This window comes from Marmota monax, unplaced genomic scaffold (genome assembly GCF_021218885.2).
Source record: "Marmota monax isolate L192 unplaced genomic scaffold, Marmota_monax_Labrador192_F-V1.1 WCK01_AAM20220418_F8-fsc00145, whole genome shotgun sequence".
Lineage (NCBI taxonomy): Eukaryota > Metazoa > Chordata > Mammalia > Rodentia > Sciuridae > Marmota > Marmota monax.
The window spans coordinates 5206594-5220789 of NW_026695201.1; the positions used below are offsets into that span (position 1 = coordinate 5206594).

Here is a 14196-nt window from a genome sequence, read left to right on the forward strand (position 1 = left end):
AAAACAAAGAGGTTCCCACATCTTGGATAAAATGACCAGGAAAAAAAAAGCAGTACAGTAAGAGCAAAAAATCTGGTGTGACTGCAGAAGAGAAATGAAGGAATCAGTGTTGCAAAATTGAAGAGAACACAGGTCACTTCGTTCCAAATCCCCCATGAGAAAAACCCCCATCCAGAGGGGAGAAGGAGTCCCTTGGACCTGAACTTGGACACAGTCCATTCAGCAAGAGAACATTTGTGGATTACACTAAGTAGCACCTCCTCCTGGGAGAGGGATCCAACACCTGTCAAGACACATTCCTGCTAAACAAAAACACACCGGGGAGGATTTTAAAATTCTTCTTTATTAAAAAAAAAAAGCATTTTTCTGTGTTTTTAAAACTTCTCCAATACATAAAACTTTTTTCCCGCCACTGAGCACTTCTTTCTTGCCTCCTTCATTCCTACTCCTGGTAGTCTGTCCACAAGAGCCAGACTAAGAGACCTTTCCACTGTTGGGACCTGGGAGCTGGAGGGGTGGAGGGCAGGAAGGAAGGTGGTTACTGGTCAAAAGGAGAAGTTGATTTGCACAAAAATATAAACTGTGGAAGATGAGACCAGCACATACACGTATGGATCGATCTACAATCCATATAAAAAAAATAGACCCAAACTGTCATTTTACATTTGTAATATTATACAAAATAATATATATTTTTAAACAACACCCGTCCACATGCTCACACACACACACACACATACACACACACACAAGGTGCAAGTGGCCCCTCTGTGCTTCTTTTTGCAGGGACAAGGGTGTCAGTAGGCAAAGATGACATGGTAGGTAACCTGATGGCCATTGTCCCAGGCGTAGAGGAGGCGATCCTTGGGGTTGTAGTCTATCTGGGTAGTGTAGGAATACTCATTCTCAAACAGCAGCCTGGGGACGATCTGTGTGTTGGTGTGGGTGTCGAAAGCATAGGAGATGTTGGCATTCCGCTGGTTATAGCTGTCCACGGCGTACAGCACCCCACAGATGACAAAGCAGTTGCCATAGAAATTCCTCCGCAGCCCTGTGCGCCACGTGGTCTCCTTCTGTGTGCTCAGGTCCACAGCATTGAGCTTGCTCAGAACAATGACCTCCTGGCTGAAGCCCTCATCATCCAGGGCTGGGTAGATGAGCCACAGGCCATTCTCGTCCACAGCAAAGTCCACGTCTGAGTGGCCCTGCCACCGCCAGGGGGTGGCCTCCTCATAGGCCACATCATGGAGCATGGCCCAGGCAGCTACATAGCGCTGTTTCAGATCGTACTTGATGATGTTGCGGGTGAAGGCCCGGTTGTAGTAGAAGGAGCCATTGTACACCACATGGCCGGTGCCGATCCAGCTGTATGGGAGCTTGTAGGAATTGCTCCAGCGACCTGTGGGTAGCAAGAAGGTGGAGGCTTCAGGGCAGTATTGCAGAGGGACAGGGCAACCTCTGTGATGGGACAAGTTATCAACTAGGGATCTTTAGACCTGGGTTTGAGTCTTGGGTCTGCCCCTTTCTAGTGTTGTACAGAAAGCTGCTTAAATATCCTGCACATTATCTCATCTGATGATAATCCTCATCTGTCATGTGGAAAGAGCAAATTCCACTTGTCTTACTGGATTATATCAAGAATCAGGGTGCTTAACATATTTCAATGTGATTTGTAAACTCTCAAGGACAATAGGAAAGGGAAACTATTTTGCTACTGTTTTCTGGACTAGACTCAAGGTCATCCTGTGTTCCAGAAGCTAGAAAGGAGCAGCTGAGCTGAGAGAAGAGAGACAGTAAAGCTTGTGAGGCAGTGTGGGAGACCACCTCCCAGGACAGGCCCTTCTGCCATCAGAAGATGTCACCATTCTCATTCAAAGAGGTCTGGCTGTGATTAAAACAGAGGACTGTGAAGCAAGGAAGAGGTACCTGAGTTGGACCCATCACATACCTTGTTTGAAATTTTCCAGGTTCCGGAACTCTACCAGGGTATTGCCATAGTAATAGTTGGTGACGTAAATCCGCTCGTCCTTGGCCAGGGGATCCTTCATCCAAGCTCCTTCATTCCGCCCATATGTGTTCTGAGTGGTCGGCCCCGTGATTGTGGACAGGGTGTCTTTGCACCTTCCTGGTGGATAAGAGGTAGATGAAAGTGTTGGGACCATCTAATAATGACCCACCCCAGAAGTCTTTGTTGGCTCTTCCACTCAGATCTAAATTCCTTGGCAGCCTTTAACAGCCCTGTATGACCTAACCCTAGACATCTGCTGCGATGCCCCTTATCTGTCCTACACTCTCCTACAAAACCATCCACTCTCCCCATCCTGGGCTACTATCATGCCACCATATTTTGCTCCTATTATTCTCTCAATTTTTGATCCTATTCCTCAAGGACCTAATATCCAAAGTCATTTTCTGGCTCTACACCCTCCTCTGAAAAGCCTTTCTATCCTTCTATTCCATGCTGCTCCCACAGAGCCACGAATGTGTCTTTCTCTGTGGTTCAGGGGATTAAACAGGGTGCTCTACTACTGAGCTACATCTCCAGCCATTTTTATTTTTTACTTTGATAGAGGATCTTGCAAGTTGCCCAGGCTGGCCTTGAAATTGTGATCCTCCTGCCTCAGCCTCCTGAGTCACTGGGATTTCAACAGTGTACCACCATGTCCAGCATGAAGGTACCTGCCTGACAGGAGGTGCCATCTTGATCTCCACAATGCCTGTGCATCTCTCTCCTCCCACAACACCCACCCCAACCCGAGTGTAAGCACCAAGGGAGCAGGGGCTGTGGTCTTTCCTTATTGTATTCTTGGTACCCAGAACACACAGCACCTGTCACTTCACAGACACCAGTGGATGGGCTGATACTTGAGTGAGTGCACCACAGTGACACAGTAACAGCATCACATGTTAACACAGTAACACTGTTACTGCATCACATGAGAAATGTGAGAAGAGAAGAGGACTCTGCTGGGTGTAACCAGGAACACTGGAACAAGGAACATCAGCTCTTTAAGTTGCCAAGCTGCCTGGGACCAGTCCCCACACATGGGTATTCACATTCCTGAGGCTCACCCACCAGATCCTAGAGCATTATCCCCAATCCATGTCTGTCACTCTGGCAGCAGGATGCCAGGGCCCCTTGCTTGGGAATTGGAGGGGAAGGGCACCAAGTCCCCTCACAAAGTGCTTACTGTGGATGTAGGAACCTCCTGTAAAGTTCAAGTTTGAGGGATGGGGATGGAGCTTAGTGAAAGAGTGCTTGCCTAGCATGCATGAGGCCCTGGGTTCAATCCCCAGGATCTCACACGCATACACATGTGTGCGTGTGACACACACACACACACACACACACACACAGAGTTCAAGTCTGCCTTAATGAAACAGGAACTCAGCAATATCCTTCTTAATGACTTTTTAGAGTGGCTTGGTATCCAGGATAGACTTTAAAAAGTCACTAAAACTATACTGGGTTCCAGACCAAGTTGAAAGCCTACAATGCTTAATATGTAATACTAGCATTTAACATATCCTTGAATGAGACTGAAATCACATATGAGATTAAGGGCATATTGATCTTTCCATACCCACACAAGCGAGCAATGGAGGAGATAGCAAGAGGGCAGCAGGAGAAGCAGATGAATGCTCAAAGCTTCCTCAGCCCCTTCTAACAGTGGGGACCAGCAAGACTTTGGGGCCATCAAGACTGGAAGACCAGAAGAACAACAGTGAGGAGAGTGATTGGTTCTTTTGCTAATTTATTTATTTGGCAATGCTGGGGATTAAATCCAGAGCTTTCTACTTGCTAGACAAATGCTCTACCACTAAACCACATCCCTAGACCTTTCTATTTTTTATTTTGAGACAGGTCCTCACTAAGTTGTTCAGCCTGGACTCTAACTCACAATCCTCCTGCCTCAGCCTCTGGAGTCACTGAGATTATGGGTGTGTGGCACTGCACCCAGCAAATAATTGGTTCTTGACACTCACCTGGAATAAAAGTACCACAGGCCTATAGTTTGAATTCAGGGTTCTCTAGAGTCCAAGCCACCCCATTTCCAAATTGCTCCAATCTGTTCATCCAAAAGTGATGTGAGCTAGGAGCCCAAGACATCCAGCTGGCAGGATGGGGGCAGGCAGCTGTGCCCTTGGCACTGGGTCAAGGGCAGCCAGGGGTAGAAATGAGATGAACATTGTTTTCCAGGCAGGCCCCACAGTTGGGTGCACTTGGCAGGGTGTAGCAGCTTAGTGTGGGGTTTATTGAGTCCTACTCTGACAGAGAGAGGAGAGATTCAGTCTCCACATGACAAACAACAGAACCTACCCGCCAATGCCTCATCCCCCCACAACTGAGCTCATCTGTTCAAGACAATAAAACAGAAGTCTCTGGCTGAGCCCTGCCTGTGGCGCCTGATGGAAAAATATCTCATTCTCTGGCACTAAGTGAGGCCCTGGCTGCCCGTGGAGAAGCTGTGCTCCCTGCACTGAGGTAAGCCCTTGCATGCCGTTGCCAGGAAGGGCACTTTCATGTGCCCCTTCCTGGCAGAGTCCAGTAAAACATCGATTCCCTGACTCAGAGGTGCCTGCCAGCCATGTCCCAAAGCCCCACAAACAGCTATGTGAGGTGAAGTATTTCTGTTGGGGTGGCCACAGCCATGCTACCTCTCTGACCAGACAAAGAAAATGTTAATGGGCTCCGAAAGCCTGTTTTTTTTTTGTTGTTGTTGTTTGTTTTGTTTTGTTTTTTAATGTCCTGAACCACTCTGGGCATCCCCTCAAATCCTTTCAAGATCCTGTCTCACAATAAGGCTCTCCCTCTTTTTACGGGGGGGAGGGTGTGGGGAGAGAGTACTTGGAATTGAACTCAGGAATGTTTTACTGAGTTATATCTCCAGCCCTTTTTATTTTTTATTTTGAGCGGGTTCAGGGTCTCCCTAAGTTGCCCAGGCTGGCCCCATACTTGTGATCCTTCTGATTCCTGAGATTACAGGTGTGCACCATTGCACCTGGCTAGCACCAAGACTCTCATGGGCTCATGTGGAGTTATAGATGTGCCCAGGCTTGGAGTCAATGGCCTGGCTTCTGTCTTAGCTCTGCCACTAATTCCAAAGTTGGTGTTGTCTCCATAACAGAGATTTAACCTTTTCAGCAGCAAAACAAGTATAATATGTGCTCTGCCTATTTTACCAGAGTGCTTGGAGAATCTGTCCTGATAAAGGTATGGCAGGCTGAGTGATGTCCCCCAAAGATATCTTGGCTGTAATCCCTGGAACCTGTGAATGTGGCCTTAGATGACCTTAGATGGCAAAAGGAACTTTGTAGCTATGACTAAGTTATGAATCTTGAAAAGATTAGCTTGGATATGTAAACGCAATCACAGGATCCTTCTAACAGAGTCACCGGGAGATTTGACAACCAAAAGGGAGAGGGCAATGTGATAACTGGAAGCAAAGATTGGAGTTTTGTGGCCACAAGCCAAGGATGGCTGGCAGCCATCAGAAACTGGAAAGGACAAGGAACGAATTCTCCCCTGGAGCCTCTGGAAGGAAACAGCCCTTTGACACCAGGATTTTAGCTCTATAAAACTAATTTTGGATTTTTGGCCTCTAGATCTGTTAGAGAATAAATTTCTGTTGTTTTTCAGCCACTAAACTTGTTAAAATTCAGAGGCACAGGAAACTAATACAAATGGAGTCAACTTCTGGGGTCCAGGGAGGCAACCTGATTTCTGAAGGAAGAGGTTACAGCCTCATAGTTCTAATACCTGGGAGCATAGAACACACTTCCACATGCTTTGAACTATAGCAAACACCAGCCAGCACCTGGGTGGCCGAGCCCAGGCAGGAATGACAGCACTGGTGCAGCTTCAGAGGATTCGAAGACAGAATCCAGGGAGGAGGTCAGACACGTCACCATTCTGTGAGAGGCTGGGGCAGTGCAGAAGCTCCTACTCTTGGCAAGAGATTGTCAGCCTTGGAAAGAAGACAACTGTATGTTGACGCCTTTTCAAGGTTAATGTCAGAAACATGGGAAGCAGTTCAAAGGAATTTCAGAGAAAGGATGGTGCTGTCTTGTGACTCATCTTAGGTTTCCCCAAAGCAGAGCTGCCAAAGATGATGGTGATGGTGATGGATAACGTTGACCACAAACTTTCTGTGTATTAACTCGCTTACCCATCAATAGTCCTGTGAAGCAGCTGGCCCTACTTCAAATGTTACCAAGGTCTGAGATGAAGAAACCCTCCCTTCAGCATAAAAACCCACTTGAATCTCAGTATCCTAAAAAAAAAAAATACATCAACAAACAAGACCCATTCCTCCCCTCCCTGCCCCCAGATGTGAGCCCCCCTGGCCAGCCTCTCTGCCGGGTATCCCCCTTGTCACTCATGATACCTGTGCACTCCTCAGCTCAATTAGACTATTGCCCTATACACCTGGCACTGTCCCTCAGGGAAGCTCTCTAATCCTCTGGTTCTTGTCAAGCCTCTCTTCGGGTCAGAAGCTGCCTCCAGTCCCCCTACCCAGCCCAAGAGTTATCTCCTCACACCCCATTAGTCTTCCATACCCCTCTCTCTCCTGGGGCCACCCATTTCCCTGACCATCCCATCTCCAGCTCTTGGGCTGGCTCTGCCCACCTTCCAGATGTTATTCCTTCAATCTCCAAGTTCCACTGCCAGCCTCCTCTCCTCTCAGCCCTGTGCCCTCATTGGCTAAGCTCAGTTCTTATTGATGACTCTCAGGCCAGGTCTTGTTTCTGAGCATCAGACATCCAATGGCCTACTCTGTTTTCCCCAGGTGTCCTCCTGGTTCTTCAAACTTAATGCAGTACAGTGGGAATCAACTTGCTTCAGTTCATAGCTTGCTCTGCCTGTGTGTCCTGTCCTAGAAAGGCCCGGTATGCTACACACTAGCCAAGCCAGAAGTACAGGTCATTCTGATGTCCCCTTCTTCTCCACCCACATTCCTAATGGTCAACGAGTGGCATCCTTTCTCTCTCCTCTTCACTTCTCGGACTTTCCCCTCCACCTCTGGGACTTAATTGGGGCCTCATTGACTTTGGCCTGGCTCACTCCATTTATACTAGTTGATCTCTAGCTCATCTCTGCCTTCTTCTGACATATTCTACCCATAATCCCTGAGCTGCTGTTCTCGTGGACATCTGCTTAAACCTTTAATAATTCACCATCTCCAACCAACCTGTGAAGTCCAAGGTCCCTACCCTAGCATATCAGCCCCTCTGGCATTGCCATTCTTACTTCCTCCATCTGCCTCTATTCAGAGATCTCAGACTCAGCTGCCTCCAGGGTCCAGGCAGAACTGAGCCAATTAGAGCGTGAGACCAACTTGCAGCAATAGACAAAGGAGAATTGGAAGAACAGCTGTCCCAAAGGCATTCAAATTTAAGATGGCCTTCAATAGACGAATGGATTAAAAAAAGTGGCATTTATACACAATGGAGTATTACTCTGCATTAAAACATGACAAAATCATAGAATTTGCAGGGAAATGGATGGCACTAGAGCAGATTATGCTAAGTGAAGCTAGCCAATCCCTAAAAAATAAATGCCAAATGTCTTCTTTGATATAAGGAGAGTAACTAAGAACAGAGTAGGGACGAAGAGCATGAGAAGAAGATTAACATTAAACAGAGATGAGAGGTGGGAGGGAAAGGGAGAGAAAAGGGAAATTGCATGGAAATGGAAGGAGACCCTCAGGGTTATACAAAAGAACATACAAGAGGAAATGAGGGGAAAGGGAAAAATAATACAAGGGGGAGAAATGAAGGTCAGTAGAGGGGGTAGAGAGAGAAGAGGGGAGGGGAGGGGAGGGGAGGGGGGATAGTAGAGGATAGGAAAGGTAGCAGAACACGACAGTCACTAGTATGGCAATATGTAAATCAATGGATGTGTAATTGATGTGATTCTGCAATCTGTATATGGGCTAAAAATGGGAGTTCAAAACCCACTTGAAGCAAAGTGTGAAAGATGATATATCAAGAACTATGTAATGTTTTGAACAACCAACAATAAAAAAATAAAAATAATTAAAAAAATGAAAATTAAAAATTAAAAAAAAATACATTATGGGGTAAATTTGGTCCTCAGATTACCAGCTTAAAGTAAATCTCTTGCCCATTCCTACTTGCATGTATCAGCAATGGGGCAGGGAGGTGGGTTTGAGCCCAGGGCACTCTAACCATAAGCTACATCCCCAGCCCTTTTTATTTTTTGAGACAGGGTCTTATTAAGTTGCTGAAGCTGGCCTCAAACTTGAGATCCTCCTGTCTCAGCATCCTCAGTCGCTTGGATTACAGGTGTGCACTACTAAGTTCAGCTAAAATCATATTTCTCTGTTGGTCCATACTCAAGTCTGGGTGCAGCCTCTGGGGCAGAATGTTTCTTGATATCCTGACACACAATCGCCAGTGCTCATTATAACAACTGATCAAATCTGCACATTGTTTCCATGCTCAGACCCATCCCTACCACTTTTAGAATGAAATCCTAACTTCTTATGCCCCTCATCCTCTGGCCCTGGTTCCCTACCCAGGAATCTCACCCCTCTCCCTGTCATCCCAGTCTGTGAGCATATACCTGGCTGCCTTCACTTTGCCCTGCCCACCCGTGACTCCCACAGTTACCTCTGCCTCAGGTTCCTCTCTGTCCTGTGAGCTGGGTAAGTTCATGGCTACCCTTGGAGAGGGAACCACATGCATTGGCCACTTGATTTCTGCCCCTTTAGCCATCTGTGGCCTTTCCCATGCAGTTAGCTCCTCTATGGAAGGGATCATGTTTCACTCCCTCTGGATCTTTCTAGCCTGGCATGGCATGGGCAGAAGACATTACGAGTAGACTCCTTATCCTTGTCCAGAGGCTTAGACTTTGATCCATATTCGTTTATAAAGAATAGCTCCACTTTCTGGTTTTTTTTTTTTTTTTTTTTTGAGGTATTGGGAATCGAACTCAGGTATGCTCCACCACTGAGCTACATTCCCAGCCTTTTTATTTTTTATTTTGAGACACGGTCTCACTAGGTTGCTGAGGCTGAATTTGAACTTGTAATCCTCTTGACTTTGCCTACCAAGTTGCTGGAAGTACAGGCATGTGCCACCATGCCTGGCTCTTGTCTTACTTCTAGGGTTAGTAGCCCCCGTGTTCTAAGATGACTGAAGCTTCCAGAAGTTTGAGGGGTGAGACTAGGGGAGACTTCAGGGTTCCTGTGGATTCAGAAGGGACCTGCCTGTCAAGGACTTAAAGAAACTGATTAGGGAAAATGTCTGGGCAGACTCCACAGTTGGAGTCTCTGGAAAGCACTTTCCTAGTCCACATCAGCATCCCCTCTCCAGCTGCCACGGAGCAGCTTCCCTGACCCGAGGCCAGCAGGCCTGGCCATCTCACACTGCAGCCAGAGTGGCCGGCCAAGGCTTGGGAATTGTTAAGGCTATGTGCTTTGTGGGGGAGACATTCTTTACAGATCATGATTTTTCCTATATGCAAATATGAGACAGGCTCTTGCCTGTATTGTCCTAAGATGACTGTCCTCTTTGTCTGCTCCTTCCCACTCCCTGCTCCCTCTCCAAACCAGTTCCTTCTAAAAAGCACATCAGGAATCATCCTTGATGAGGCCTAGGACGTGCAAAGTCATGGCCACATGGCTCAACTGTTCTATTCCTCTGCAGCAGCTGAAGCAATCCACTCCAAGCCAGGCTGTGAGCAGGGCACCACCTCCATGGTCATCACTCCTTCCTACAGCTCTGGCTCCTGTCTCTGACAGCATCTTTCTTCTCCCTGTTCTTGAGCAATGCTACCACCAAAGGCTTATTTGCTCAGCCAAGAATAATTTCTTATTTCCTTATGCTTGACATTCTTCTAAAATCTTACAACTCTTCTGAGGATAATGGTACGCATTTTACAACATCACAAAATCAGGTTTGGAAACCCTGGGATAAGATGTGCCTTTTAAAAGCAGCCCTGTTTAAAACCACATCTTAAGCAGCTCAAAAATCAAAATTGCCATCAAACAGCTTTCCCCCAGCAGGAAGTCAGTGGCCTGTGTCTGTTTCAGCCAAATGATATAGTGATACTAGGGACTGAACCCAGAGGTGCCCTACCACTGAGTTACATACCCAGACCTTCTTATTTTTTAATTTTGAGACAGCATATCACTATGTTTCCCAAGCCAGCCTCAAACTTGTGATCCTCCTGCTTCAGCCTCTAGAGTCACTGGAATTATAGGCATGTGTCACTACGCCTGGGTCACATCCAAGTTTTTTTCTGAGTAAACACAGAGGCAAAAACCCCAGCTATTCTGGGAAACACTGCTGGCTAATGAGCCTAAAATCCTCTCCGCCTGACAGTTTTTCTAGTTAAAAGAAAATATGTATCCCTAGTCCCCAGCTCCCAAGTAAATAGCTGCTAAGATAAAGGTTTTTCTTTTGGGGCATCAGCATCCCCATCAGGAGGGGGCAGAGTCTTAAGAACCCCAGAAAGGTGCAAGTCAGAAGTTACACTGGAAAAGCCCACTAGTGACAAAACCTAGAAGAAACAGACAGGGTAAGGGTGGGAATTGGGAGCCAGGATGGAGGTTGGTTATTGAGATAATGGGGAATGTCCCTCCTGGCTAGTGCATCTCCAAAGAAAGAGGCTCCCAGGCTCAAACCCATGGCTTGAGAATAGACAGGTGTGTGAGTCCCACCTGTAGCCTGTCCATACCATGAGTGTCCAGTCTACGTGTGGAGGGGCCATGAGAGCAGATTTCTAAATACCAGCAGGAACTGCCCTCCTATCCAAGGTTGATAGAAAGCTAAAGAGTAGAGGTATGGGTGCCCAGCAGAGCTCACTCCATGGCAAAGTAGGGGTGGTATGCTAGACTAAAGGACTGTGGTTCCAGAAGCTTGAAATCCAGGCTGCCTAGAGCCTGTGTAGAAGTAGGAGCCTCTGTTCAGACCCCAAGGCATTCTGCAGAAATTAAGCACCCAGAGCTACAAAACTTATCCATGCAGTGGAGAATCAGCCTTCTGCTCTCGTTAGCTGCTCCTACCATTGAAGGAAAATTAAAACAAAAAGCAACAACAACAACAAAAAAACACTCTCTCCTGCTCCCACTCCAGCCTCTACGGCCCAGAACTGCTTTCTTGCTCAATGTTCTCCAGGCCAGCATTTATGAGGGTTTGCCCTGGGGTCTATTCTTAATGGCTGTGTCCTTGTTTCTGCCAGTACTTTGGGATTTTTACCCAATATAAGAATCCCTTCTATATCAGGGTATGGTAAACTTTAGCAGAACACCAGGATAATGATGTAAGTGATGGTTCTGAACAAAAGGCAGGGATTTAAACAGGGTTACACAATGGCAGGGACCAGGCCATCCCAGGGGTGTGTCTCCCAGTGGGTGCTCCTTCCACTACGTTGGGTCTACAAGAAGCTGACATCTTCACATCTTATTCTGAAGACAGGTTGGGAACAAGGCTTCCAAGTAAATGGAAACTGGGGAGAAGGAAAACAGATGTATAAGGCAAACTGTGTATTTTCAACAAGTTTGGGGTGTGTGTGTGTGTGTGTGTGTGTGTGTGTGAGAGAGAGAGAGAGAGAGAGAGAGAGAGAGAGATACTGAGAATTGAACCCAGGGTGAATCCCTGGCCTTACTCATGCTAGGCAAGCACTCTGCCACAGAGCTACATCCCCAGGTCTTATTTATTCTTATTCTGAGACAGGATTTGTTAAATTGCCCAGGCTAGCCTTGACCTTGCAATCTTCCTGCCTCAACCTCCTAAGTCCCTGGAATTATAGATGTACTCCACTGCACCCTGCTCCACAAGTATTTTGACAACAATATTATCCGTTAGCAGTTTTTAGTGATTCTCAGTGGTGATTTAATAAATATTTGGTTTAGGTCTTTTTGGAGGACATATGTGTAACTACTCCATTTTCCTTCTCCTACCTCACTCTCCTGTTTCATTGTTTTCATAGTCGTCTTGTAGCCATGGAACTTCCATGCTTCTGGAACACACCTAACTCCTTTAGACCTAATTATCAGAAGACTTCCCTTTTTTGCATCAAAAGCTTCTACTCATCCTTCAAAGCCCAGTTCAAATAATGCCTCCTTTAGAAACATTCCCTGGTCTTCCTAGAAGCCAGACCAATAAGTGTCTCCTATTTCATTTTTTCATTTCTCCTGTTTCTCTGTTATAGCATTTGTCACATGATACCACAATGTTTCCATGTTCACAAGGGATAGGGTTCGTGGGATTTTGCACTAGGGCCCATCGTACCGATTATTCTCTTGCTCCCACTCTGCTATGATTCTGGGATCTGGCCTCAGTAAGAATCCTTTGCTATTTCATAATGAGGCCTGATAAAATTACTATAGATGCCAGGTGTGGTGGTGCACTGTAATCCCAGTGACTCGGGATAATTTAGCGAGACCCTGTCTCAAAATAAAAAATAAAAAGGACTAGGGATGTAGCTCAGAGGTAAAGAACCCCTGGGTTCATCTTTAGTCCCAAATAAATAAAATAAAGTAAAATTACTGTAGAAAACTTTATTCACTAATTGCATGTACCTTAATACTCACCACAAAGTCTATTTGATAAATGTCTATAAAACTGACTAATAAAGACGAGATATTGGCTGTATTCATTTATACATATATTTTGGAAAGGAGATTCTGAACTTGTCACTGGCACATTTTAAATTCATAAACCCTGGATGTTAAAATTAACTATTGGCCAAAGACATAATTCCACTTCCCTTTTGGATTTGTTTTTGCAAATCTGGTGATCTGTTTTTTGTTTGTTTGATTGTTTGGGGCACAAGGGTTGACACAGGGGTTCTTTACCATTGAACTACATCCCTAATACCCCACTTGCCTTTCTTTTTTTTTTTTTTAATTTTATTCGTTGTTGGTGACCCTTTATTTATTTCTTTATGTGGTACTGAGAATCGAACCCAGTGCCTCACACATGCTAGGCAAGCACTCTACCACTGAGCCACAACCCCAGCCCCCCCACTTGCCTTTCTTTATGAAGATCTTTGACCATCTGGCTTCTTACTCTTCTTTCAACCTATTTCCATGCTCAGTCTTTTACCTGAGCTATCCTGGAGACCAAGGCCAGATAGGAGGAACTCACCTATGACGTTCCGAATGTCATCTTCTTCTTCAGGGCTCAGGGTGGGGCTGGCTAGGGTTGCGCCCTGCCCAGCAGTTACATCTTTCTCCAGGAAGTTTGTCCTGACTGTAGTGGGAAGCACTGGGACTGTGTGCATCCCTTCCACAAACACGTCTCCCGGAGCCATTGCCAGAGAAGCCGAGACTGGAGGCTGCTGGGTGGCTGTGTGGGCCACAGTGGTGGGTGGCACTTGAGTAGGAGGTAGCTCCCCCATGTGGTCTGGAAACACTGAGGTGGCCTGGAGAGTGGTTGAGAGTGGTTCAGAGGAGGCCCGGAGAGTGGGCTCCGTGAGGCCAGGTGCTAAGGTCGAGGCCTGTGGCAGTGCTGAGAACAGGGGTGCAGTCTGGGTGCTCAGGTCAGTGGTTACAACAGCGGCATGACCGGTAGCTGCTGGTCTCCGGGTGGCACTGGCCAGTAGGTCATCGTGTCTCAGGAGTTGATCTTCAATCAGCAAATCCACGCCACTGTCACCACTGAAAAGTTCATCTTCTATGGAACAGATATAAGGTCAATTTGGTCCCTGGGGTAAGAAACAACCGGCCAAAAGCAAGTGAAACCCACCAGTTTAGGGACTCCTTTTCTCAACATGGTGGCTTGGTTGGAGATGGACCCTAGCTGGGATTTTAGACGAAGGTGATAAGGGACACTGACAAAAGGACACTGTATTTCCTGGAGAGTATTTCTGAACAGACTGCAGCTAAACTCCACCCAGAACTCAGGGGTCCCTGGTGGAGGCTATGAACCCTGATAACCAGCAGGACATTATTTATCCAGTCCATTCATTCAACAAGTGTTTAAAGGGCACATCCAACAACACTGAGCAAGATAAAGACCCTTGACCTCGTGAGCTTCTGCTGTCTAGTAGTGGAGACAATAAATAAATGGATCGATTGCAGTTTAAAGGTGCTGTGAGGGGGAGTAGGGTAAGGTGGCTCAAGTACACTGGGAATGAATCTGCAGTTATGAATACAGTGGTCAGATGGGGCTCACTGAGACGAAGGGATGAGCAGAGTTCTGGAGAAAGAGGAGATGGCC

At 46.5% G+C, this 14196-nt stretch overlaps 1 protein-coding gene across 3 annotated transcripts in view; it reads right to left on the reverse strand.

Annotated features, from left to right (window-relative positions):
- Positions 1-324: 324 nt before the first annotated feature.
- Olfml2b (olfactomedin like 2B) overlaps positions 325-14196 on the reverse strand; it is a 41717-nt gene continuing 27845 nt past the window's right edge. For 2 of the 3 annotated variants that reach the window (XM_046429021.1, XM_046429019.2), the window contains exons 6-8: positions 13123-13650; positions 1949-2125; positions 325-1399 (exon numbers count right to left, since the gene is read on the reverse strand). In XM_046429021.1, the coding sequence (XP_046284977.1) occupies positions 798-1399; positions 1949-2125; positions 13123-13650 (1307 nt within the window). In that variant the 3' untranslated portion in view covers positions 325-797. The remainder of the gene's footprint in view (positions 1400-1948; positions 2126-13122; positions 13651-14196) is intronic. The other variant, XM_046429020.2, reaches the window with a different exon arrangement.